Below are 27,267 nucleotides of genomic sequence, written 5' to 3'. Positions count from 1 at the left end.
CACCAGACCTTCCTACAGGGTCACAGACAGACAGCGGTTTCTTAGTAGGTTTTAACCCCATCTCACTGAGCTGGGCCACCAGACCTTCCTACAGGCTCACAGACAAACAGGGGTTTCTTAGGCTGCATTTACACAGGCAGCCCAATTCTGATCTTTTTAACCAATTATTGGCAAGATGTCTGATCTGTGTAATTGCAGCCTTTGTCTGTAGAGGGTATTGTAGCTGTATTGTAAGGAAAACCTCTCCTATGGGATCCCCAGACGTTTCACAATGTTGTTGAACTAGCTCACCTGATTCACCTTGTAAAGGGCTTGATGATTAGTTGAATCAGGTTTGATAACTGTGGAATTAGTTCATACACATGGAACGGCTGGGGGTCCCCGAGGGGAAGTTGTTTTACCACTTGGGTTTGCTGCTTGGCGTGAAGCTTGCGGCCGTCTGCAAACTTCCTCATCTCCTGGTTCCTCTTATCCTCGGCCTCCTTGGCCAGCCGGATCAGAACAGTCTTCTCTTCAAGCCACTTCCTCCTGTCAGCTTGGTGTTTCTCAGTACACAGCTAGAAACACACACAATTACTTATACTTGGAAGTACACTTACATGTACTGACTAATCCAATGTAAAAAATAAAAGGAGAAAATACACACTATCAACAACTACATATGTTGACACGTTTCAGGAAACAAAGGCGTATGTCGCAAGTCACGACTTCACAGGAGAGTGAATTTCATCATCTTTCAAAGCAAAATTACTTTCCCGTTGTTCCTCTAAAATGTAGTGTATGATGTACCATTTAGTAGCTCTGAATATCTACTTTTATCCAATGTAAAACWAAATAMATTTWAAAAAATTCAGATTTTGCTACATAAGACCAAATCCAGGTGGTGAGTCACATATTGAGATGTCCACCTTCAAGGTGACTTGAGCCTGAATTGCTTCCTGTATGGCTAGCTTGGCCTCGTCCGATTGGTTGTCTCTCAGGGCTCCAGTGTCTTTCCCACTGTCTTGGTAGCGTAACAGTCCTTTCAGTTCATCCACCTCTGGGGGGGGGGGGGGGGGGGACAAAAAACAACAAGAACACTTGAGTACTATCACCATGTTCAGTTGTAATCACTATTCTATGTTTAATTGACTGAACAATGTTTTGTATAAACTGAGTATACAAACATTAGGAACACCTTCCTAATATTGAGTTGCACCCTCAGAACAGCCTCAATACATTCGAGACAAATGTCCATCTCAGTCGAACCCAGCGCCGACAGTATTCAGATCTGGGGTGAAATATTATTTAGAGTATTTCAAATACATGTACACGCATATATACAGTGCATTCGGAAAGTATTCAGACCCCTTCTCCCCATTTCGTCACGTTACAGCCTTATTCAAAAACGGATTAAACATACTTTTTTGTCTACACACAATACCCCATAATGACAAACCGAAAACAGGTTTAGATTTTTTTGCAAATGTATTAAGAATAAAAAACGGAAATACCTTATTTACATAAGTATTCAGACCCTTTGCTATGAGACTCAAAATTGAGCTCAGGTGCATCCTGTTTCCATTTATCATCCTTGAGATGTTTCTACAACTGTGGTTGGAGTCCACCTGTGGTAAATTCAATTGATTGGACATTATTTGGAAAAGCACACACCTGTCTATATAAGGTCCTACAGTTGACAGTGCATGTCAGAGCAAAAACCAAGCCATGAGGTCGAAGGAACTGTCCGTAGAGCTCTGAGACAGGATTGTTTCGAGGCACAGATCTGGGGAAAGGTAGCAAACAATTTCAGCAGCATTGAATGTCCCCAAGAAGACAGTGGTCACTCTGACAGAGCTCCAGAGTTCCTCGAACCTGACAGAAGGACAACCATCTCTGCASCACTCCACCAATCAGGCCTTTATGATAGTGGCCAGATGGAATTCACTCCTCAGTAAAAAGGCACAAGACAGCCTGCTTGGAGTTTGCCAAAAAGCACCTTAAGGACTCTCACACCATGAGAAACAAGATTCTCTGGTCTGATGAAACCAAGATTGAACTCTTTGGCCTGAATGCCAAGCGTCACATCTGGAGGAAACCTGGCACCATCCCTACGGTGAAGCATGGTGGTGGCAGCATCATGCTGTGGGGATGTTTTTCAGTGGCAGACCCCATCATAGCACTGAGACTGCACTCATGAAGGTGGTTAATTACCTTTTAATGGCGTCAGACCGAGGCTCTGCTTCTGTCCTCGTGCTCCTACACCTTAGTGCTGCGTTTGATACCATCGATCACCATATTCTTTTGGAGAGATTGGAAACCCAAATTGGTCTACACGGACATGTTCTGGCCTGGTTTAGATCTTATCTGTCGGAAAGATATCAGTTTGTCTCTGTGGATGGTTTGTCTTCTGACAAATCAACTGTACATGTCAGTGTTCCTCAAGGTTCCGTTTTAGGACCACTATTGTTTTCACTATATATTTTACCTCTTGGGGATGTCATTCAGAAACAATGTTAACTTTCACTGCTATGCGGATGACACACAGCTGTACATTTTGATGAAACATGGTGAAGCCCCTTCCTGGAAGCCTTTGTTTCAGACCTAATGAAGTGGATGGCGGAAAATGTTTGACTTTTAAACTCGGACGAAACAGAGATGCTAGTTCTAGGTCCCAAGAAACAAAGAGATCTTCTGTTAAATCTGACAATTAATCTTGATGGTTGTAAAGTCGTCTCAAATAAAAATGTGAAGGACCTCGGCGTTACTCTGGACCCTGACCTCTCTTTTGACGAACATATCAAGACTGTTTCAAGGACAGCTTTTTTCCATCTTCGTAACTTTGCAAAAATCAGAAACTTTCTGTCCAAAAATGATGCAAAAAAATGTATCCATGCTTTTGTTACTTCTAGGTTAGACTACTATAATGCTCTACTTTCCGGCTACCCGGATAAAACACTAGATAAACTTCAGTTAGTGCTAAACACGGCTGCTAGAATCTTGACAAGAACCACATTTTTTTAAATCATATTACTCCAGTGCTAGCCTCTCTACATTGGCTTCCTGTTAAGGCAGGGCTGATTTCAAGGTTTTACTGCTAACCTACAAAGCATTACAAGGACTTGCTCCTACCTATCTCTCCGATTTGGTCCTGCCGTACATACAGTGGGGAGAACAAGTATTTGATACACTGCCGATTTTGCAGGTTTTCCTACTTACAAAGCATGTAGAGGTCTGTAATTTTTATCACAGGTACACTTCAACTGTGAGAGACRGAATCTAAAACAAAAATCCAGAAAATCACATTGTATGATTTTTAAGTAATTCATTTGCATTTTTTTGCATGACATAAGTATTTGATACATCAGAAAAGCAGAACTTAATATTTGGTACAGAAACCATTTTGCAATTTACAGAGATCATTACGTTCCTGTAGTTCTTGACCAGGTTTGCACACACTGCAGCAGGGATTTTGACCCACTCCTCCATACCAGACCTCTCCAGATCCTTCAGGTTCGGGGCTGTCGCTGGGCAATACGGACTCACTCCCTCCAAAGATTTTCTATTGGGTTCAGTCTGGAGACTGGCTAGCCACACCAGGACTTGAGATGCTTCTTACGGAGCCTCCTTAGTTGCCCTGGCTGTGTGTTTCGGTCGTCGTCATGCTAGAAAGACCAGCCCACGACCTATCTTCAAATGCTTTACTTGAGGGAAGGAGGGTGTTTGCTAGATCTCGCGATGCATGGCCCCATCCATCCTCCCTCAATACGGGTGCAGTCGTCCTGTCCCCTTTGCAGAAAAGCATCCCCAAAGAATGATGTTTCCACCTCCAAGCTTCACGGTATAGGATGTGTTCTTGGGTGTTGACTAATCCTCTTCTTCCTCCAAACACGGCGAGTGGAGTTTAGACCAAAAAGCTCTATTTTGTCTCATCAGACCACATGACCTTCTCCAATCCTCCTCTGGATCATCCAGATGGTCATTGGCAAACTTCAGACGGGCCTGGACATGCGCTGCTTGAGCAGGGGAGCGCTTGCGTGTGCTGCAGGATTTTAATCCATGACGGCGTAGTGTGTTACTAATGTTTTCTTTGAGACTGTGGTCCCAGCTCTCTCAGGTCTATGACCAGTCCTGCCGTGTAGTTCTGGGCTGATCCCTCACCTTCCTCATGATCATTGATGCCCCACGAGGTGAGATCTTGCATGGAGCCCTAGACCGAGGGTGATTGACCCTCATCTTGAACTTCTTCCATTTTCTAATAATTGCGCCAACAGTTGTTCCTTCTCACCAAGCTGCTTACCTATTGTCCTGTAGCCCATCCCAGCCTTGTGCAGGTCTACAATTTTATCCCTGATGTCTTACAAGCTCTCTGGTCTTGGCCATTGTGGAGAGGTTGGAGTCTGTTGATTGATGGGGTGGACAGGTGTCTTTTATACAGGTAACGAGTTCAAACAGGTGCAGTTAATACAGGTAATGAGTGGGAGAACAGGAGGGCTTCTTAAAGAAAAACTAACAGGTCTGTGAGAGCCGGAATTCTTACTGGTTGGTAGGTGATTCAAATACTTATGTCATGCAATAAAATGCGAATTAATTACTTAAAAATCATAACAATGTGATTTTCTGGATTTTTGTTTAAATTCCGTCTCTCACAGTTGAAGTGTACCTATGATAAAAATTACAGACCTCTACATGCTTTGTAAGTAGGAAAACCTGCAAAATCGGCAGTGTATCAAATACTTGTTCTCCCCACTGTACCGACCACCTACGCTACGGTCACAAGACGCAGGCCTCCTAATTGTCCCTAGAATTTCTAAGCAAACAGCTGGAGGCAGGGCTTTCTCCTATAGAGCTCCATTTTTATGGAATGGTTTGCCTACCCATGTGAGAGACGCAGACTCGGTCTCGACCTTTAAGTCTTTATTGAAGACGCATCTCTTCAGTAGGTCCTATGATTGAGTGTAGTCTGGCCCAGGAGTGTGAAGGTGAACGGAAAGGCACTGGAGTGACGAACCGCCCTTGCTGTCTCTGCCTGGCCGGTTCCCATCTCTCCACTGGGATTCTCTGCCTCTAACCCTATTACAGGGGCTGAGTCACTGGCTTACTGGTGCTCTTCCATGCCGTCCCTAGGAGGGGTGCGTCACTTGAGTGGGTTGAGTCACTGACGTGATCTTCCTGTCCGGGTTGGCGCCACCCTCGTGTTCGTGCCATGGGGGAGATCTTTGTGGACTATACTCGGCCTTGTCTCAGGGTAGTAGGTTGGTGGTTGAAGATATCCCTCTAGTGGTGTGGGGGCTGTGTTTTGGCAAAGTGGGTGGGGTTATATCCTGCCGGTTTGGCCCTGTCCGGGGGTATCGTCGGACAGGGCCACAGTGTCTCCCGACCCCTCCTGTCTCAGCCTCCAGTATTTATGCTACAATAGTTTGTGTCGGTGTGCTAGGGTCAGTCTGTTATATCTGGAGTATTTCTCCTGTCTCATCCGGTGTCCTGTGTGAATTTAAGTATGCTCCCTCTAATTCTCTCTCTCTTTCTCTCTGAGGACCTGAGCCCTAGCACCATGCCTCAGGACTACCTGGCTTGATGACTCCTTGCTGCCCCAGTCCACCTGGTCATGCTGCTGCTCCAGTTTCAACTGTTCTGCCTGCGGCTATGGAACCCTGAACTGATCACTGGACGTGCTACCTGTCCCAGACCTGCTGTTTTGGACTCTCTCTCTTTACCGCACCTACTGTCTCTAACTCTGAATGATCGGCTATGAWAAGCCAACTGACATTTACTCCTGAGGTGCTGACCTGTTGCACCCTCTACAACCACTGTGATTATTATTATCTGACCCTGCTGGTCATCTATGAACGTTTGAACATCTTGGTCATGTTCTGCCTATCCAAATAAATTTGATTTGATTTTGATACCTTGTTTCTTTATCTGAACGGTTTGTCTTTCACTTGTCTTTTTGTGAGTGTGCGAATAAATCAACTAGAACTTAAAACACCAAATATACACCGTCATGGAAAACTACATCTTGAGATAATCCCACCTTCAATGAGGGCGTCAATCTCATCCAGTTTGGCCTCTAACACCTGCTCCTGTTGGGTCTGGGTATCCTCCTGTTCAGTCAGAGCCAGACGCATGTCCTCCATCATACGCTCCTTAGCCTGAAGGTCTGGGGAAGCACAATGAACCCCATGAATACAAGACAGAGATACATTTTGGGCTCCCGAGTGGCGCAGCGGTCTAAGGCACTGCATCTCAATGCAAGAGGCGTCACTACAGACACCCTGGTTCGAATTCAGGATGTATCACAACCGGCCGTGATTGGGAGTCCCATAGGGTGGCGCACAATTGGCCCAGCGTCGTCCGGGTTTGGCCGTCATTGTAAATAAGAATTTGTTCATAACTGGCTTGTCTGGTTAAATAAAGTTTACATTTAAAATAAAAAGAGAAGAGCAGCCTAACTCCATGATTACAGGACAGAGATGAGAGAGCTAACTCCATGATTACAGACAGAGAGAGAGCAGCCTAACTCCATGATTACAGGAAGAAGAGAGAGAGCCTAACTCCTGATTACAGGACAGAGATGAGAGCAGCCTAACTCACTGATTACAGGACAGAGCATGAGAGCAGCCTAACTCCATGATTACAGGACAGAGATGGAAGCAGCCTAACTCCATGATTACAGGACAGAGATGAGAGCAGCCTAATCCATGATTACAGGACAGAGAGAAGAGCAGCCTAACTCCATGATTACAGGACGGGAGAAGAGCAGCCTAACTCCATGATTACAGGACGAGAGAGAAGAGCAGCCTAACTCCATGATTACAGGACAGGAGAAAAGCAGCCTACTCCATGATACAAGGACAGAGAGAGAGCAGCCTAACTCCATGATTAAAGGACAGAGAGAGAGCAGCCTAACTCCATGATTACAGGACGAGAGAAGAGCAGCCTAACTCCATGATTACAGGACAGAGAGGAGAGCAGCCTAAACTCCATGATTACAGGACAGAGAGGAAGCAGCCTACTCCATGATTACAGGACAGAGAAGAGCAGCCTAATCCATGATTACAGGAAAGAGGAGAGCAGCCTAACTCCATGATTACAGGACAGAGAGAAGAGCAGCCTAACTCCATGATCAGACAGGAGAGAGCAGCCTAACTCCATGATTACAGGACAGAGAGAAGAGCAGCCTAACTCCATGATTACAGGACAGAGAGAAGAGCAGCCTAACTCCATGATTACAGGCAGAGAGAAGAGCAGCCTAACTCCATGATTACAGGACAGAGAGAAGAGCAGCCTAACTCCATGATTACAGGACAGAGAGAGAGCAGCCTAACTCCATGATTACAGGACAGAGAGAAGAGACAGCCTAACTCCATGATTACAGGACAGAGAGAAAGCAGCCTATCCATGATTAGGACAGAGAGGAGAGCAGCCTAACTCCATGATTACAGGACAAGAGAGAAGAGCAGCTAACTCCTGATTACAGGACAGAGAGAAGAGCAGCCTAACTCCATGATTACAGGACAGAGGAAGAGCAGCCTACTCCATGATTGCAGGACAGAGAAGAGCAGCCTAACTCATGATTACAGGACAGAGAGAGAGCAGCCTAACTCCTGATTACAGGACAGAGAGAAGAGCAGCCTAACTCCATGATTACAGGACAGAGAGAGAGCGCCTAACTCATGATTACAGGACGAGAGAGAGAGCCTAACTCCATGATTACAGACGAGAGAGAAGAGCTAACTCCATGATTACAGGAAGAGAGAAGAGCAGCCTAACTCCATGATTACAGGACAGAGAGAAGAGCAGCCTAACTCCATGATTACAGGACAGAAGAAGAAGCAGCCTAACTCCATGATTCAGGACAGAGAGAAAGCAGTATCCATGATTACAGGACAGAGATGAGACAGCTAACTCCATGATTACAGGACAGAGAGAAGAGCAGCCTACTCCATGATTACAGGACAGAGAGAAGAGCAGCCTAACTCCATGATTACAGGACAGAGAGAGAGAGCCTAACTCCATGATTACAGGACAGAAAGAAGCGCAGCCTAACTCCATGTTACAGGACAGAGGAGAGCAGCCTACTCCATGATTACAGGACAGAGAGAGAGCAGCCTAACTCCATGATTACAGGAAGAGAGAGAGCATCTTTGAACCCAACAGTGTGCTCCAAAGAGTATGTAGACAAATACGCAGTACGTCATTTTACTAAGTAGTAGGCAAGAACACAGCCTATGTACGGCACACAGAAATACAGAGCAGAACAGTATGGATCAATAGGCTTTATGTACCCTTTACAGGCGTTCGGATAGAGCTTGAGGTTCTCGTCAGCAGACTGTTCCTGGAAAGAGAAAGGGCTGCTCAAGCTCCGGTCAACAAATGGCACATTTTAAAGTAAAACAACCAAGATTAACGACGATTAAAGAACATACCGTTTTCAGTTGCTGTATGGTCTGTCTTTATTAGCCAAGTCTGCCTGCTGCAGTTTCTTCACTTTCTCCAAGTCCTGCAGTTTTCGTTTGAGAGATTTCTCCTCTCCTCGCATGGAAATGATCTTGGGTAGGAAACAAAAGGGAGATACATTATGAATAGTGATTCATACGTTTATGAATAGTGATTCATTACGTTATGAATAGTGATTCATACGTTATGAATAGTGATTCATACGTTATGAATAGTGGATTCATAACGTTATGAATAGTGATTTATAGTTTATGATAGTGATTCATACGTATTATAGTGATTCATACGTTATTAAGTGATTCTACATTATGAATAGTGATTCATATGTTATTAATAGTGATTCATACGTTATATAGTGATTCATACGTTATTCTATGCATGCGTTATCAATAGTGATTCAATGTGCTATCAATAGTGATTGCATATATTTATTATGTGATTCATAATTATGATAGCGTTCTATGTCATTATGTGATTCATCATTATTAATAGTGATTCAATATTTATTAATAGTGATTCATACATTATGAATAGCGATTCATATGTCATTTATAGTGATTCATACATTATTAATAGTGTTGATATATTATTAATAGTGATTCATACATTATGAATAGCGATTCATATGTCATTATAGTGATTCATACATTATTAATAGTGATTCATATATTATTAATAGTGATTCATACGTTATCAATAGTGATTCATACTTTATCAATAGTGATTAAAACGTTATGAAGTGTTCATTGTTATTACAGTGATCCATATGTTTAATAGTGATTCATGTTTTTAAAGTGGTTCATGCATTATTAATAGTGAGTCTATATTATTCTGATTCATATGTTATTAATAGTGATTCGTACATTATTAATAGTGATTGATACATTATTAATAGTGATTCATACGTTATGAAGTGATCATACGTTATTAGTGGTTCATACGTTATGATAGCGATTCATATATTATTATAGAAATTTTATATATTTAGCGATTCAATCGTTATAATAGTGATTCATATGTTATTAATAGTGATTGATACATTATTAATAGTGATTCATACCTTATTAATAGTGATTCATACGTTATTAGTGGTTCATACGTTATGAATAGCGATTCATATATTATTATAAAATTTTATATATTTATAGCGATTCATACGTTATCAATAGTGATTCATATGTTATTAATAGTAGTTCATACCTTATTATAGTGATTCATACGTTATTAATAGTGTTCATACATTATTAAGTGATTCGTATTTTAGTGATCTATCGTTATTAGAGATTCGTACATTTAATAGTGATTCATACGTTATTAATAGTGATTCATACATTTATTAGGTGATTCGTATGTTAGTGATTCATACGTTATTAGAGATTCGTACATTATTATAGTGATTCATCCGTTATTTAGGATTCTATACGTTATTATAGTGATTCATACGTTATTGATAGTTGATTCATACATTATTAATAGTGATTCATATGTTATTGATAGTGATTCATACGTTATTAACAGTGATTGATGTTATTAGTGATTGTAATTATGAACCTACTATGATAGTATCTGTTGCATAAATAAATATTAAAACAGCTTTTACCTCCATTTGAACTTGCTGTATCTGTTTTTTTGAGTCGGACAGCTTCTCTTTGAGATCAGAAGTGTCATCATCTTTCCTCTGAAGGTCCAGGCTCAAACYCTTCACTTTGTCCGAGTCAAGTTTAGCCGTCTCCTTCAATCTGTGGTCACGAACACAAGAGATGAACTCAAACAGCACTACATTAGAGGTTTACCAGTAAGGAGGAACAGGGGAAAGGAAGAAACATGTAGGCCAATCCCAAATCGTTCCCTGTGCACTCGTGGAGATCTGAGAGGACAAGCGTAATCAATCTTGTAATAGCTACACCTTGCTCCCTGATAGGCTAGGCTGAAGTTTCACCATATTGCTTATACCAATCAAATCCTCTCAGATCTCCACACGTGCATAGGACGTAGGTTATGATTTGGGATTGGCACATAGGCCTCCCCAGTAGCCAGAGTGAAAGGTACCAGCCAGCCCACCTGGTGATGACCTGCTCTCTCCTCTCCAGCTCAGCGTTCTTCTGAGTGATGGCCTCTTCAGCCACAGCCAGCAGCTCCCTCCTCCTCTCCACCTCCCTCTTACGAGCCTCCTGCACCGTAGCGGTCTCCTCTTCCTCCCGCATCTCCTGCGCCTCCCTCAGGCTCCTCTGCAGGCCTGACACCTGCGCCTCCTTTTCAAACAGTGTCTTCTCCAACTCTGCCACTCTCTTCGTTTGGGACATGAGCTCGTCGTTATACGACTGGGACACGGTTGCGGCCGCCTCCCTCTCCGTTTGGTGGGTGCACTGCTTCTCTTCCAGTGCAGCTATCTTTCCTTTCAAGGTCACGACCTCAGCTACAGAGTTCTCGCTGTGGGCCATGGCTTTAGCCTCCTCCATTTCTGCCCTGAGCTGCTCCAAGTTCAGTTCCTGTGGGGCCGGTTTCTCTTTTAGCACCTCCAGCTGCTGTTCTGAGATCTGCTGTTGGGCCGGTTTCTCTCCCAGCTCACTCTCCTCTAGGGCCTCTGGGAATTCTCTTTCCTGTTCCGTCAGCTTGTCTCGGAGAAGCCCACTGTCCTTTTGTACCTCCACCAGCTCCCTGCGCAATCTGTCCATCTCCTTCTGTCCTCTCCCCAGGAACCCTAACAAAGACATGGACACTTGTTGAATTATCTTTAAAGGTGACGCAAAGCTTCTGAGGTTGACTTGATGGTCAACAGTGTCAAACCAAATGTAGTGTGCTCCTTAAGCATTAGCCAGTGGAATGAGACTAGGACCGTTGGTTTGTTTAATATCATAACAACTGGACACGTTGCAATTTTGGTCGGCAAACAATATGTGGGGAAAAAAATCTGTCTTTTAATAACCATGTCAATATAGTGTCTGGTTAGTGAAGCCCATTTCCCAGGACATKAAGTGGTGTCTCTCTACCAATGAGACACAACAATAATTCCTACCAATGCTAGACAACGTTTCGAAAATATCTGAGCACAGCAACAACAACAAAAAACTTTTATTAATAATCAAAATCATATGGAATACAACCACTTAAAAAACATCAGGCCAGAAATGAGGAACACAAACATGGATACATAGAAAAACATGATGAAAAGTGCTCCAGTGTCTGAAACTTTGGACTGCATTAGTTCTTGAGCGCAGACAGTTGCCTCTTTAAGCGGGTGTTTTTGCGACCTTTGGCTGTGTTCTCTCTCCCCCCTGCTCTCACCCCAACAAACGGTGGGAGGGGCTTCCCGGCAGTGCTCGGAGCCCAGCCCGTACCTTTCTTGCTGGGGGGCTGGTCCTCCAGGTTGGCCTGGAGATCCACCAGCCGTTTGCGGCTCTCTGCGCGAGAGCTGGGCCTCTGCCCTCTGGAGCAAGTGCAGCTGCTCTTCAGTTGCAGGATCTCATCCTTGATGCCGTCAAATGTAGTCTTCTGTCAAGGAAAAACCCAACAAATGTTAAAAACGTCAAGCATGGCCTACTCAAGCTGGAATAAAAAAAAAGATATAAAAATTAATAATTAAAATCACATTCTAGATATGAGCATTTATAATGTGACATAAGGATGGGAAATTGGCACCAGTCAAGTATAAATGGGAGATGTAAAGGTGGAATACTAAGTATGAAACAGGCTGATGTCCATTAGCTAGTCAGATCAAAGGGCCACTTAAAAATCTACATACATCCTTGATCGTGGCTTGGAGCTGTTGGTCTACAGTGTTCTGAAGCGTGGTGATCAGCTCATCCTTCTCATGACACATCTCCAGGAAGTGGGAGAATTTCAGCTCCTGAGACTCGAGAGTCTAAAAAGAGAAAACAGAAAAGAAAAACTCTGGTCAGAACTACTCTGTTAAMCGTGAACTAAAACCTAGCGGAATACGGTTTAACTAGAACAGACAACCCAAAAGTCCCATTGCTGGAAAAGAACCAAAACAATTGCACAATACCTTTCTAGCCTCTTCAAGCTGTTGGTTCGATTGCTGCGCTTGTCTGCAATAACGTTCTAGTTCTGAAATTTAAACGGAAGACAACGACTACTCAACCGAAGGGAAACATTGTGTGAGTTCCATCACAGCCACTGTTATGGGATGAGTCAAACCGATCCGGAGCAGTCATTGATGGATAGTGAAAACARGTGATTAACAGGTTATCGCTGAAAGAGATACAACTACTGCGTATGTGAACGTGATAGGCTACACCAGTGTTTCATAATCCTGTTCCTGGGGAACCAAAGGGGTGGCAGATTTTAGTTCTTGCCTTAGCATTACACACCAGATTCAAATAAATCAACTCCTCAAGCCTTCGCTTATGCTGCGTTCATAACCAAGTGGGAAAGTGGTAATTATCTGAACTTGTTGGAAAGCCATTTGGCTAAATGGCCAATAAGCTGCGTCAACCATCAACTAAAAGTACAGCTATCATGTTTATAAACAAATTATAGAGATAGGAAGCAATCTTTATACAAATGTTTTGTTGTTGCATTTAAAAATGCTGTTACAGAGGTAATTTCCTGAGTAGGTGATGTCAGAGGTCAGCATGTGTGAGAAGACAGAGCTCAGGCATGAAGCATAGTTTCCCCACTAGGTCTTACCAGTTGGAGGGCCATTAAAGTGGATTCCCCCCCCCCCCCCCCCCCGAGTTGTATGTGATAAATATCACCTTCCCACTTGGTTATGAACACAGCATTATTGTAAATAGGTGTAGTGCTTGGGCAAAAAATGTCATGTGGGACACTGGGATATAAAACAATTCAAAATAACGAGGCAACTGGTTGTCAGTTGGCTACCATTGGTTTTGACAGTGAGCTGCTCCTGGGCTTGGCTCAGCAGCGCCGAGAGATCATCCACTCTCTTCTCCAGATTGGAGATGGTTTCGCCATTGGGTTGGGTGACCACCAGACATGTCTTGGCCTCCTCAGCCGCCTTCTTTATGCTTGCCAGGTCACTGCACATGGAGTCAAACATCCCTCCCAATGACGAGCTGTCCTCCTACAGCAGAGAAGACATACGAGTCATTTTGGAGACGCTATAATCCAGAGACACTTACAATTAGTGCATTAATCTTAAAATAGCTAGGTGAGACAAGCACATATCGCTCTCATAGTAAATACATTATTCCTCAATAAAAGTAGCCTTCAGCAAAGACAGCACTAGTAAGAAAAGACAAGCTAGGTTTTTTTTTTGTCACCGCAGTTTGAACACCAAGGTAAAGGAAGAGACATGGCCACATCATGAAAGTTGACACTGCTAATGTCCAGCATATCTAGACGGGATGCATTACTGTGGCTCGCTCTACTCTGTCCAACTCCTCTTGGCTGGTGTTAATGTTCACTAGATTTCTCAGGATCTCTAGACGCTTCAATGCTCTCTCCTCGACATTCTTCTCCTCTTTGGCCAGACGCTCCCTGTAAAACAGAGATATATAATTTTTTTTATATTTAACTAGGCAAGTCAGTTAAGAACAAATTCTTATTTTCAATGACGGCCTAGGAACAGTGGGTTAAATGCCTTGTTCCGAGGCAGAACAACAGATTTTTACCTTGTCAGCTCGGGGATTCGATCTTGCAACCTTTCGGTTATAAGTCCTACACTCTAACCACTAGGCTACCTGCCGTCCCTACACTCTAACCACTAGGCTACCTGCCGCCCTACTCTCTAACCACTAGGCTACCTGCCGCCCCTACGCTTTAACCACTAGGCTACCTGCCGCCCCTACGCTCTAACCACTAGGCTACCTGCCGCCCCTACGCTCTAACCACTAGGCTACCTGCCGCCCCTACGCTCTAACCACTAGGCTACCTGCCGCCCCTACGCTCTAACCACTAGGCTACCTGCCGCCCCTACGCTCTAACCACTAGGCTACCTGCCGCCCCTACGCTCTAACACCTAGGCTACCTGCCGCCCCTACGCTCTAACCACTAGGCTACCTGCCGCCCCTACGCTCTTAACCACTAGGCTACCTGCCGCCCCTACGCTCTAACCACTAGGCTACCTGCCGCCCCTACGCTCTAACCTCTAGGCTACCTGCCGCCCCTACGCTCTAACCACTAGGCTACCTGCCGCCCCTACGCTCTAACCACTAGGCTACCTGCCGTCCCAAACATTATAGCTAGAGCTTGTTCAGTTATGTATCAAAAAACATAGAAAAACATTTACCTTTAAAAGCTCCCCTACTATGTAAAGTGTTTTGAGTACCTCGGTAGAAAAACACTATAAAACCAAACCATTTCTTTTTTTTAAGCAACCAAAAACAACCAAAATAGATGACTGAAACAAGGCACAGAAGAGCTCACTTGTAATCGGTCTGCATTTCAGAGAAGAACTCCGAGAACTCCTTGGTGACCTCGTCACGGATCCGGGATTCCAAAGCAACGTTTTTAGACCTCTCTTCCTGCAGCTGTTCCCGGAGCTCCGTCAACTGGAGTAGCTGGCTCTGAAGGGTTGACAGACATTTACCTCTTGTGGACAGACGTCATTGAGCATTACGTGACACTGTAGTTCTAGGTTAACCGGAGATGAACGTTACATTAATTAGGGTCCCATAGTTTTGACCATTTCACCCGATGAGCAAAACTCTGGTCCGTTTACTATTAGCAGGCCTAAATCTTCCCCAAATGTCTAAATCAAATCAGAGCCTGGAAATGTAGTTTTTTTTTAGCATTGATGAGCCAATTGGAATTTCTGTGTAAGAATCAAAATAGCCACAGAAGCAGTTCGGGGGGGGAGAGACTTACCTCATAAGTGTCTTTATTGATGAGAACCTTTTCGTCATGGTCCACTTCCTGCATGGTCTCCATCACGCTCTCCTYTTCCTCCTCTGTGTCGTCACGCTCCTGCACATCCTCCAGACTGGTCTCCCAGCCAACCAGGGAGCTCCTTCTCTTCTGACCCAACAGGTACTTCCTGTCTGCGTTGTTGATGATCATGGACAGTTCCCGGGCCGACCTCTTGGTGGCGAGGTGGGGGACAGGCTTGGTGGTCAGCACCACCACCTTCTGAGCCACGGCGGAGAACTTGAGCACGTTGAGCGTCTCGTCGTACATGGAGGCACACTGGTTGATGTTGACTATCATGCAGGCCTTGCCCCGCCCACAGAAGAAGCCCTGTAGGTAGTGGGTCAGCTTGCTCTCCCTGAAGGGGACGTGCTGTGGTAGCCTAGCAACAAGGGTTTGATTACATTTGTCAGTAATTTAAAAAATACAAATAATAATAATAATAATATCTATACATCCAGTACATCTATTACATCAAAAAACATGACTGGCAGAATAAGAAGTCTGACATATTTCCACTGTGGTCCTCATCAGGTCAGAACATCAACAATTCCAAGCTGCAGATTTGTAAACCCCACCCGACGCTTTGTAAAATGTATAATTCCATAATCATTAAATATTTTTCTGAAAGCAGATATTCAAGGCTCACTTGGATTGCTGGCTTTGCCGTAACGTGTTGATGCACTTGCCCAGTGTCATCAGGGAAGTGTTGATGTTTCCGGCCTCTTTCAAACGCTCCCCTTTATTCTGAGTTTTAGCACACCTCTCAGACCCAGCCAGGTCACACAAGGACAGCCTGAACATAAAGAAACCCTGCCTTAATACACACACATCCACAAGTACTGCATAGGGCTTCTAAGGATATCGTTTTTGTGCAAATTAATAAAACAAAATATCTATTTCACTTACTCGCTGATCGAGTTAACACGAGGAATCCTAGCATCTTCCATCCGCAGGATACGAACAGAAAAGATGCTGTGGCTGAGCATAGGAACAGATGTGTATAAGAGCACAGCGGTCAATCTACTGTGCTGTGTGAACTTGGCTCATGCAAGTTCGTACCAGCCTCAAAGAAAGACTCAAATAAATCAAAAAGGGAAATGATTGACATGCTTAATAATCACCTCCTGCTCGAGAGGAGGTTGAGCTTTGTGCTGGCGAAGCTCTGGTTCTTCTTCCCTAGCCTCATTACCTTGTAGGCCTCCTCCGCATTGTTCACTTGTACCCACTTCAGATCTGAAATCACACACAGGAACATTTGGTCATCTCCGGTTCAGTTGRTAGAGCGTGGTGCTTACAACGACAAGATTGTGGGTTTGATTCCCGGGACCACCCGGACGTAAAACGTACGCATGCATGACTGAGTGTCATTGGATAAATATATAAAAGACTAAGTAAGGTTACCTTTTACAACCTGCAGCCGTTACCTTTTACAAAGGAGTTGCCTTTGACATCCTGTGACAGCCGCAGTGAGATTCTCTTCTGGGCTCCGATCGGCATGGGCTCCAGCAGGTCGTGAATGTTCTCGTTGTAGATTTCACAGAAGGACACCCAGACGGAGAACTTGGTTTGTGCTTCAACATCCAGACTGAAACGTTGTTCCGTCACAGTCCCCTCAATGTCACTTAGTGTGGACCCTGTCAGAGAAACAAGTGGTGGTGTTAGGCTGTTACAAACCTCTGGTTGGATAGAAGTCTATTGTAAATGGCTAATGATACACCAAACTACCAGAGAGATGGCGACATGTGGGGTGTGACAATCATGTCTAAATGCAGGACAGGACTATGCATCGTGGAATGATAATATAAACAATTTGGTCCCATGTAGCTCAATTAGGAACATATCGTTTACAACGCAGGACTCTCTACGGCAACCTTTTATTTATTTTTAAAGGAGCCAGTGTGCGACCAAGTTCAAAATCATAGGCGTGCATAAAGAAATGCAGGAGCACAGTGAAAAATATTTRGAGGTAATAAAGTTAGAATCCTTTCATTTTTCTAGGCGCACAAGTGCTAAATAAAAATACAGATTGCATAGCAAACTATTTAGGCGCRTATGTGAGTAAAATGATCACAATGTAGAACCTTGCAACGCCAGGATAGTGGGTTCAATTCCCAGGACCAACCATATGTAAAAATGTATGAACGCTCGTCTAAGTCGCTTTGGATAAAAGCATTTGCTGAATGTCATATAAAATAATACATTCCCTTGCCTTCCAGGGTTGTCTTGTTGGTGAAGCTTTTCTGGTTATCACTCTATGGGAGAAGAGCAATAAGGGACATCATTTAATATAAATTACTAGAACTAAAGAACAACCTGTTGAGTAATGCAATGGCTTTTATCAGGTCAATGAACCAACCCAGTACCTCCTTGAGGAGCCTGAAGAGATTTCTCTTGCTAGTGGCCTCTTCACTCTGCTGGTCTTTAGTGAGCCTGATGAACTCTCTGCATCGCTGAGGCTTGACAGTCATCTGGTTGTAAACACGCCCCTCAATGCTGTTGAAGATGACATTCAAAGACCTGGGGAGGATCCCTGCATTGGCCTCTGGACCTAAAAACAGGTGTTGAGGATCTCTTCATTTCTCAATCACTTTGTCTCAGTGTTTGTTAGCAGGAGTTTACCATAAAGAGCACGTCAGTTCATACCTACAACAGTTTTTTTTGATTGCGATATAAACTTAGAAGCACCATCAGAGGATTTAAGTCTCAACATAGGATTTTCACATTGCTGGTATTCTAACAGTGAATCTATGCCAACACAGGTTGGACCTCGTGTACAAGTTGGATGTTACACCAAAACGTCACAGTTTGCATTTGTCCAACTCTGCACGGGCAAGAAAATAATCAAGAAAGCAAACCTAGAAAAGTGAAAGTCTTTCCCGCATTTGTCACTCCATATGTGAAAACGAGAGAATTTCCCCCTTCCAGAACCTCCTTGACGAGACCTCTCACTGTGCCATCAAACATCTCCCTCTGAGTGGTTTCTGGCCCTAACACCTGAGGACAAAAATTWAAAAAGAACGTGGTTGGAAGAACCTTCATTTTCTGTTCCTAGGAAAAAGGGTAATGGGTGTCTCCAACAAACCCCGCTGACTGACCTGTGAGAATTGAAACCGTTGAGCCGATTTGTCACGGAGCCGTGCTGAGAGCGAAGTCCTTGGAGCCTTAAGGAGGACCGTGTCCGGGAGCTCGATGGAAACGCAGTCCTTGAATGTGTACAGGGAAAAGACAGCAAGTCATAGTCATTATTATGTTTCCAAGTCTCTTGTTAAATCGGAAGTGTGTGCGCGGTGGTGAGGTAATGGGTATCTATATTGAACAAAAATATCAAACGCAACATGTAAAGTGTTGGTCCCATGTTTCATGAGCTGAAATAAAAGACAGCACACATTTTCCATACACATAAAAAACATCTCTCAAATAGAGCACAAATTTGTTTATATCCCTGTTAGTGAGCATTTCACCCTTGCCAAGATATGCCACACCTGTCAGGTGGCTGGATTATCAAGAAGCTGATTAAAACAGCATGATCATTACAGGTGCACCTTGTGCTGGGGACAATAAAAGGCCACTAAAATGTGCAGTTTTTTCACAACGCCAGACGTCTCAAGTTGAGGGAGTGTGCAGTTGGCATGATGACTGCAGGAATGTCCACCATAGTTGTTAATTTGTTTATTTCTCTACCATAAGCTGCCTCCAACGTCATTTCAGAGAATTTGGCAGTATGTCCAACTGGCCTCAACTGCAGACTATGTTTAACCACGCCAGCCCAGGACCGACACATCGGTCTTCTTCACCTGCGGGATCGTCTAAAGGGGGGTGCTGCAGAGTATTTCTGTCTGTAATAAAGCCCTCGTCTGGAAAAAAACTATTCTGATTGGCTGGGCTGGCTCCCCAGTGGGTTCGTCTATTCCCACCCATGGTGGCCACTTGCAGTCATGTGAAATCCACAGAGTCGGACCAATGAATACATTTCAAATTGACTGATTTCCTTAAATGAACTTTAAGTAAAATCTTTGAAATTGTTGCATGTTGAGTTTATATTTTTGTTCAATATAGATGGTTCATGTGACAAACTGGGGTGTATTCATTACAATGAAAAACATTTTGCAACAGATATCATACATTTCAAACGCTCTTCAACATGACATAAAAGCTGTTGGGTTCTTAAACGGAGGTTGTAGTTMATTTTAATTGTATGGTTTCCACTAGGGCTGGGAATTGCCAGGGACCTGAAGATATGATATTATCATGACACTTGGTGCCAATAGTATATGTATGACAATTCTCACGTTTCTATGTGCATTGCGTTTYGCTGTTCCAAACATATTGCTCCCCATATGTCTACTGCAGAGGGACAAGAGAGAGCAATCAGAAAACACATTTTGATCCGTCATGAAAATTAGCGCTGAAAACAAATTGTCTCCCTATTTAAAAAGATGGAGAACAAGCTATGAAGGGAAATACTGGAGTTTTGGTGCAGGTACAGCCAAATAGCGCAAACATAATATTGCGACAGTAAAAACGATACATGTAAAAATGTATATCCCGATATGTAACTATCGATTTAAATCCCGATATGTAACCATCGCCATTCCGAATAGTCTGCGAAGTGTTTGGCACGATCTATAAATGATCGATTATTCTGTGCTCTAAGGATAATGAATACACCCCTGCGTGGATTTCAAGCAAGAGGGGTGTGTGTGTGTCAAGTTCAATTACCTGTGATTCGCCATTTTCACTCTCAGTTGATGTGAATGGTCGAATGCGAAGGTACACCTGCAAGTGTTCATGCTCTTCCAGGCAAGACTCCTGGGACTCTATGGAATTAAACTCAGAAAATAGGTCTTTCTTCAAGTCGTCGAAGTTAACTTCCAGCTCCACGTTTTCCAATTTGTTGTAAAAACACGATTCCATCATCCTGTGTCAAATAATGTTGTGGGAGATAGAGACAGCTAACGTTAGATGTTCAGCAAGCGCACTTTCTACATTCGCAACTAACTAACGTTAGCAACGCACCTTTGACATGTAACTAAGCAGATCACAATAATGCACATCAGCACAATAAGCAAGTGGCGTTGGAGTAGACAAATGTTGGCATTAACTTAAACTCCTTGGTATGTGCACTGACAGCTCTGTGTTACAGCTAACATTAGCTAAACCAGAGAGAGGAAGAGACGAAGTCAATAATAATAACGTATTCTTTGGCTAAACCATTCAGACGATGACAACGCTAACTAACTATTTTCGTAGCTAACAGAATAAAGAAACAWGAATAACGCTACCCTGTCCGAATGATAAAAAATAAAAAAAACATTCAATTGACATAAGGCTTTTTTTCTACTTACGTGACAGAACTGATTCCCAAAATATTGATCGCATCAAAAATCTTTCTTCAACCCAMACTGTCGCGGTCTTATTTTTAAATTCGACCAATCGGGAGAGAGTGATTTTTTATTTTTTTTACCGGAAGAGTTCATTGGGGCGAATAAAGTGTTTTTTCCATAGGCTCCAACTGCGACGTCATCCCTCAGTCTCTATGCTGCAACCCACTGATATGTCATCTCTCGGTGCAGCGCTCAGGAAAAGTGGGGGTGTCGAAAGGAACCATATAAKGAAAAATGGGGGAGGCTTTCGAATATAGTTTTAACACTAGAATCGCTGGAATTCCATAACTACTAAACTCAGCATAAAATAAAACGTCCCTTTTTCAGGACCCTGTCTTTCAAATATAAATTTGAAAAAATCCTAAGAATTTAACAGATCTTCATTGTAAAGGTTTTACAAGGAATACAACACGTTTTCCCATCTTGTTAATGAACAATAAACAATTAATGAACATGCACCTGTGGAACGGTCATTAAGACACTAAAGCTTACAGACAGTAGGCAATTAAGGTCACAGTTATGAAAACTTAGGACACTTAAAGAGGCCTTTCTACTGACCTGATAAACACCAAAAGAAAGATGCCCAGGGTCCCTGCTCATCTGCGTGAATGTGCCTTAGGCATGCTGCGAGAGGTGTGAGGACTGCAGATGTGGCCAGGGCAATAAATTGCAATGTCCGTACTGTGAGACGCCTAAGACAGAGCTACAGGGAGACAGGATGGGCGAGTGATTGTCCTCGTAGCGGCAGACCAGTGTAACAACACCTGCACAAGAATCAGTACATCCGAACATCACACCTGCGGGACAGGTTACAGGATGGCAACAACAACTGCCCGAGTTACACCAGGAACGCACAATCCCTCCATCAGTGCTCAGACTGTCCGCAATAGGCTGAGAGAGGCTGGACTGAGGGCTTGTAGGCCTGTTGTAAGGCAGGTCCTCACCAGACATCACTGGCAACAACGTCGCTTTTGGGCACAAACCCACCGTCGCTGGACCAGACAGGACTGGCAAAAGTGCTCTTCACTGATGAGTCGCAGTTTGTCTCACCAGTAGTGATGGTCAGATTCGCGTTTATCTTCGTGGGAATGAGCGTTACACCGAGTCCTGTACTCTGGAGCGAGATCGATTTGGAGGTGGAGGGTCTGTCATGGTCTGGGGCGGTGTGTCACAGCATCATCGGACTGAGCTTGTTGTCATTGCAGGCAATCTCAACGCTGTGCGTTACAGGGAAGACATCCTCCTCCCTCATGTGGTATCCTTCCTGTAGGCTCATCCTGACATGACTCTCCAGCATGACAATGCCACCAGCCATACTGCTCATTCTGTGCGTAATTTCCTGCAAGACAGGAATGTCAGTATTCCAGCAAGAACTAGCAAATCTGGTGCAGTCCACGAGGAGGAGATGCACTGCAGTACCTAATGCAGCTGGGGGCCACAACAGATACTGACTGTTACTTTTGATTTGACCCCTCCCCCCTTTGTTCATGGACATGGATATTCAATTTCTGTTAGTCACATGTCTGTGGAACTTGTTCAGTTTATGTCTCAGTTGTTGAATCTTGTTATGTTTTTACAAATATTTAAACATGTTAAGTTTGCTGAAAATAAACTCAGTTGACAGTGAGGACGTTTCTTTTTTTGCTGAGTTTACAACCGCCATGACTTGATATTTCAAGTATTATATTCAATAATAAGTAATACATTATCAAATTAATGCATTTTTTATAAGTTAAGGTAGCTAACTTTAGCTAGCGTTAACATTGACGAAAAACGTAACGTTACATACAAGCTGAGGAACACCATCCCAACCGTGAAGCATGGGGGTGGTAGTATCATGTTGTGGGGATGCTTTGCTGCAGGAGAGACTGGTGCACTTCAGAAAATAGATGGCATCATGAGGTAGGGAAATTATGTGGATATATTCAAGCAACATCTCAAGACATCAGTCAGGAAGTTAAAATTTGGTCGCAAATGGGTCTTCCAAATGGACAATGACACCAAGCATACTTCCAAAGTTGTGGCAAAAGGGCTTAAGGACAACAAAGTCAAGGTATTGGAGTGGCCATCACAAAGCCCTGACCTCAATCCTACAGAAAATTTGTGGGCAGAACTGAATAAGCGTGTGCGAGCAAGGAGGCCTACAAACCTGACTCAGTTACACCAGTTCTGTCAGGAGGAATGGGCCAAAATTCACCCAACTTTTGTGGGAAGCTTGTGGAAGGCTACCCGAAACGTTTGACCCAAGTTAAACAATTTAAAGGCAATACTACCAAATACTAATTGAGTGTATGTAAACTTCTGACCCACTGGGAATGTGATGAAAGAAATAAAAGCTGAAATAAATCATTCTCTTTACTATTATTCTGACATTTCACATTTTTTTTATATAAAGTGGGGATCCTAACTGACCTAAGACAGGGAATTTTTACTAGGATTAAATGTCAGGAATTGTGAAAAACTGAGTTTAAATATATTTGGCTCAGGTGTATGTAAACTTCCGACTTCAACTGTACATACATAGTCTACTTAATGGGGGGGCATGAACCGCAACAACACAGGGACACAGTGCTGTTCGCTCCAGCTTGCCAAGCACTACTGTCCAGCAAAGACGTGGGGAGTAGATACTTAGTAGACAATATCAGGGTGACAGTCACAGTACGCACACGCATACAACTCATGAAGCAATAGTACAGCCATCATTAATACTAACGTCAGTTTTATAACTGAAAATGTACAATTATTTGTGTAAAACTAACAGTGAAATACGACTCATACTCTTGCTAACTGCGTGGTAAGAAACGGAAAAAGAAAGAAACGAAAAAACACACCTCAATCAAAACCGTGTAACCACAAGAGTTTCTTAACCCAGAGGTGCAATACAGCGAGACTTCCGGGAACGCTTGGAAAGCAAACCAAGCAGTCCAGGCATGAGTGTGGTGTTAGAGACGTCAATGAGAGAAGTGAAACGTTCTTCCTTAGCGGTTAATTTAATTTTTTAATTTTCGTCAAAAACAACTATGGAAGGAGTATTTTAGCTTCCTTTCCTTTATAACGTTTCTTCCTTCCATCCTTTCCTAGTTCCCTTTTCTAACTCACTTTCATTTCCTAGTTCAATTTTCTAACTCACTTTCATTTCCTCTTATTCTAGATTCCTTTTGTCTCCTCTTTTCCTAGCTTCCTTTCTATCTCCTTTCCTTGAACTATTTCCTTCCTTTCCTCCCCTCTTTTGATTTCCTAGCCCCCCTATCATTTCCTAACTCAATTTCCATTATTCCTGTCCTTGCTCCCTATCCTTCCCTAGTTTCCATTCCTTTCCTAGTTACCATTCCCAGATCTCAATTCAGGATTGTGGAAAAAGAAAAAACGCTGTCGAGGCAAAGATCAAAGTAAATAATAGGAATGTGAGTGTACGGCTAATATAATAATCAGAAATAAATAGTTATCGCACATGCAGTAGTAGGCTAGTAGCAAAGGTTGGCTTGTGGGAGAGGCTATACGGACACGCCTGGTTCCCAACATTGATGCGCAGTATTGTCGAACAGTGAGTGTTGAGTGGGGACGAATGGATTGGGTTCAGTCAGTTCAGCCAGTCGTCCTATTGAGCCCTCCCCAGCTAGCTAGCTTATGCTTGTGGCTAGAAATTTCAGTGAGAATTTCAGGAGGGGGGATGAATGTCTGCCAAAGTTGGGACTGGGTAATCACCACCAGCTTCCAACTGGCTCATTCATTCCCCCCTCCTCTCCCCTGTAAATATTCCCCCAGGTCGTTGCCGTAAATGAGAATGCGTTCTCAGGCATCTTACCTGATAAAATAAGGGTAAAATAAATTCAATAAATAAAACAGACCAGGCGCAAGGATGCAGTGACTAAGGGGGCAGTTGAAATCGGTGAGGGGGGCACAATTTTGGGGGGTTCTTGCATTGGAATTATATTGAATTCTGCTTATATCACGCTATACCACAATAAACATTGTTTAATTTCCGTTTCCATTAAGTGCTTTTGAGATGAAATCTGTATCCCATCTCCGATGTAACAGCACAATGGACAGCGCCCTACACAGTAAAGCAAGGCCTATTTGGTAATGAATATAGCCTACAAGATAGATAGGGTAATTCACCTATTACAAACAGCCTATATGAATGCAACTGAATAAAACTTGTTTTTTCTTTCCACAGTGCAGTGCATTTCAAATGCTCCTTGCTAGATGTGTGCCTAGCAAATCCTTTGGTTCTATCGATAGCATGCTCCCAGTTAGAATAACTGCCTTGGGTGTTAGCGTTAGCGTTGGATACAATACAGAACATGGGAACCAAAATGCAAATTCATATGAACCAGTTGCTATTAAATGAAAGTTTTTGGACAGAAAACTTGCGGCTAGAGTAGGATTCTAGGCTAACCTGGGCTAGCTCCTTTGTTCCAAGATCGCCAGGAACAGTCGGGGGTGGAGCCATATTATCCTGGCGACACTAATGGAAGGGGGGTAGGCTCTGCGCACGGAGCTAGCTGGAGCTCGGCAGCATCATCGCTGCTGGGCTTGGTGGCGGCCTCGGTGGTGTAATTTCATATCCATCAAGTCAGATTAGCTGGTTAGAGCTAAATAGGCTAATAACAATAATGCCTTTTACTGCTAGCTAAGAAGCTAACTAAACTCTGTAGTGGTGAGGCATGAGGCAGAGTTGAGTGAAGCAGCTTCAACTGTAAACTCAAACCGTCCTTATAAATCTAAATCAAATATTACAGACGGAAGCATATCTTTATTCATGTAGCCTACCACGTTATTCACATAGCCTACCACAGATCATTTGTTAATATATATATATACACTACCGTTCAAAAGTTTGGGGTCACTTAGAAATGTCCTTGTTTTTGAAAGAAAAGCACATTTTTTGTCCATTAAAATAACATCAAATCAGGAATACAGTGTGGATATTGTTAATGTTGTAAATGACTATTGTAGCTGGAAACGTCCGATTTTTAATGGAATATCTACATAGGCGTACAGAGGCCAATTATCAGCAACCATCACTCCTGTGTTCCAACGGCACATTTTGTTACCAAGTTTATCATTTTAAAAGGCTAATTGGTCATTAGAAAACCCTTGTGCAATTATGTTAACTAGTAGCTAGCTGGGAAGAGCTTATCAGGACCACTGAATGAAGTCCTCTGTATGATAATGCCTCATTACTTGTTAAGAGTGTGATTCATGAGCAAGGATGTTTTTTTTTTGGGGGGGGGGGGGGACCAAGTTTGCGGTCACAAAGATGGTGAAGGATACATTGGGAGAAGTGGAGTCAGTCAGAGTGACCAGGAGTGGTATGATGTCGATTTCACGTGGGACAAAAGAACAAGAGGAGAAAGCACCGTGGATGAACAAAATTATCGACGCATGAAGTGGAATGGTATGATTATCGTATTAGTGCACCGATATTGAGGCTTCGTGTTTACGATGAACACGCCAGGAATAGTTGATTCACGTCGTCTAACCCGCACTGTGAATGGAAAGGAGGAAAGCATTTCTGTATGATTGATGTTTGATGAAGAAGTTCTCCCGACCCACGTAAAGGTGGGATATATGAGATATGACGCGGTGTGAGCTTATGTACAAAAGCCACTTCAATGTCATGAATGTAACACGTTTGGCCAGGTCTTTGAAAACGGAATATCATTATTGAAGAGTCTGAGGATGCACGGTGTTGCAAATGTGATGGCAATCAGAATTCCCTGAGTGCCCTACACTACCTTTAAAAAGTTTGGGGTCATTAGAAAAGTCCTTGTTTTTTAAAGAAAAGCACATTTTTTTGTCCATTAAAAATAACCTAAAAAATTGATCAAAATACAGTGTTGTAAATGACTATTGTAGCTGGAAACGGCAGATTTTTTTTTTTAATGGAATATCTACAGTTGAAGTCAGAAGTTTACATACACTTAGGTTGGAGTCATTAAAACTCGTTTTTCAACAACTCCACAAATTTCTTGTTAACAAACTATAGTTTTGGCAAGTCAGTTAGGACATCTACTTTGTGCATGACACAAGTAATGTTTCCAACAATTGTTTACGAACAGATTATTTGACTTATAATTCACTGTATCACAATTCCAGTGGGTCAGAAGTTTACATACACTAAGTTGACTGTGCCTTTAAACAGCTTGGACAATTCCAGAAAATTATGTCATGGCTTTAGAAGCTTCTGATAGACTAATTGACATAATTTGAGTCAATTGTAGGTGTACCTGTGGATGTATTTCAAGGCTTACCTTCAAACTCAGTGCCTCTTTGCTTGACATCATGTGAAAATCAAAAGAAATCAGCCAAGACCTCAGAAAAAAAATGTAGACCTCCACAAGTCTGGTTCATCGTTGGGAGCAATTTCCAAACGCCTGAAGGTACCACGTTCATCTGTACAAACAATAGTACGCAAGTATAAACACCATGGGACCACGCAGCCGTCATACCGCTCAGGAAGGAGACGCCTTCTGTCTCCTAGAGATGAACGTACTTTTGTGCGAAAAGTGCAAATCAATCCCAGAACAACAGCAAAGGACCTTGTGAAGATGCTGGAGGAAACGGGTAAAAAAGTATCTATATCCACAGTAAAACGAGTCTATAT

The 27,267-nt window shown here is 43.1% G+C and overlaps 1 protein-coding gene across 1 annotated transcript in view; it reads right to left on the bottom strand.

The window, feature by feature from the left end:
- kif20ba (kinesin family member 20Ba) overlaps window positions 1–20,793 on the bottom strand; it is a 42,463-nt gene extending 21,670 nt beyond the window's left edge. Inside the window, 25 exon segments of the mRNA XM_070448209.1 lie at window positions 402–557; window positions 909–1,039; window positions 6,014–6,141; window positions 8,271–8,317; window positions 8,409–8,431; window positions 8,434–8,530; window positions 10,040–10,178; window positions 10,501–11,140; window positions 11,778–11,931; window positions 12,182–12,301; window positions 12,446–12,507; window positions 13,285–13,486; window positions 13,779–13,902; window positions 14,791–14,930; window positions 15,232–15,652; window positions 15,920–16,066; window positions 16,180–16,251; window positions 16,395–16,506; window positions 16,698–16,907; window positions 17,483–17,525; window positions 17,637–17,821; window positions 18,129–18,267; window positions 18,369–18,476; window positions 19,993–20,191; window positions 20,619–20,793. Coding sequence (XP_070304310.1) covers window positions 402–557; window positions 909–1,039; window positions 6,014–6,141; window positions 8,271–8,317; window positions 8,409–8,431; window positions 8,434–8,530; window positions 10,040–10,178; window positions 10,501–11,140; window positions 11,778–11,931; window positions 12,182–12,301; window positions 12,446–12,507; window positions 13,285–13,486; window positions 13,779–13,902; window positions 14,791–14,930; window positions 15,232–15,652; window positions 15,920–16,066; window positions 16,180–16,251; window positions 16,395–16,506; window positions 16,698–16,907; window positions 17,483–17,525; window positions 17,637–17,821; window positions 18,129–18,267; window positions 18,369–18,476; window positions 19,993–20,190 — 3,798 coding nt within the window. The 5' untranslated portion in view covers window position 20,191; window positions 20,619–20,793.
- Between the last annotated feature and the right edge of the window lie 6,474 nt (window positions 20,794–27,267).

Source organism: Salvelinus sp. IW2-2015, linkage group LG18, assembly GCF_002910315.2.
Source record: "Salvelinus sp. IW2-2015 linkage group LG18, ASM291031v2, whole genome shotgun sequence".
In the NCBI taxonomy this organism is placed as follows: domain Eukaryota; kingdom Metazoa; phylum Chordata; class Actinopteri; order Salmoniformes; family Salmonidae; genus Salvelinus; species Salvelinus sp. IW2-2015.
This window is presented reverse-complemented; position numbering and strand designations above follow the sequence as displayed.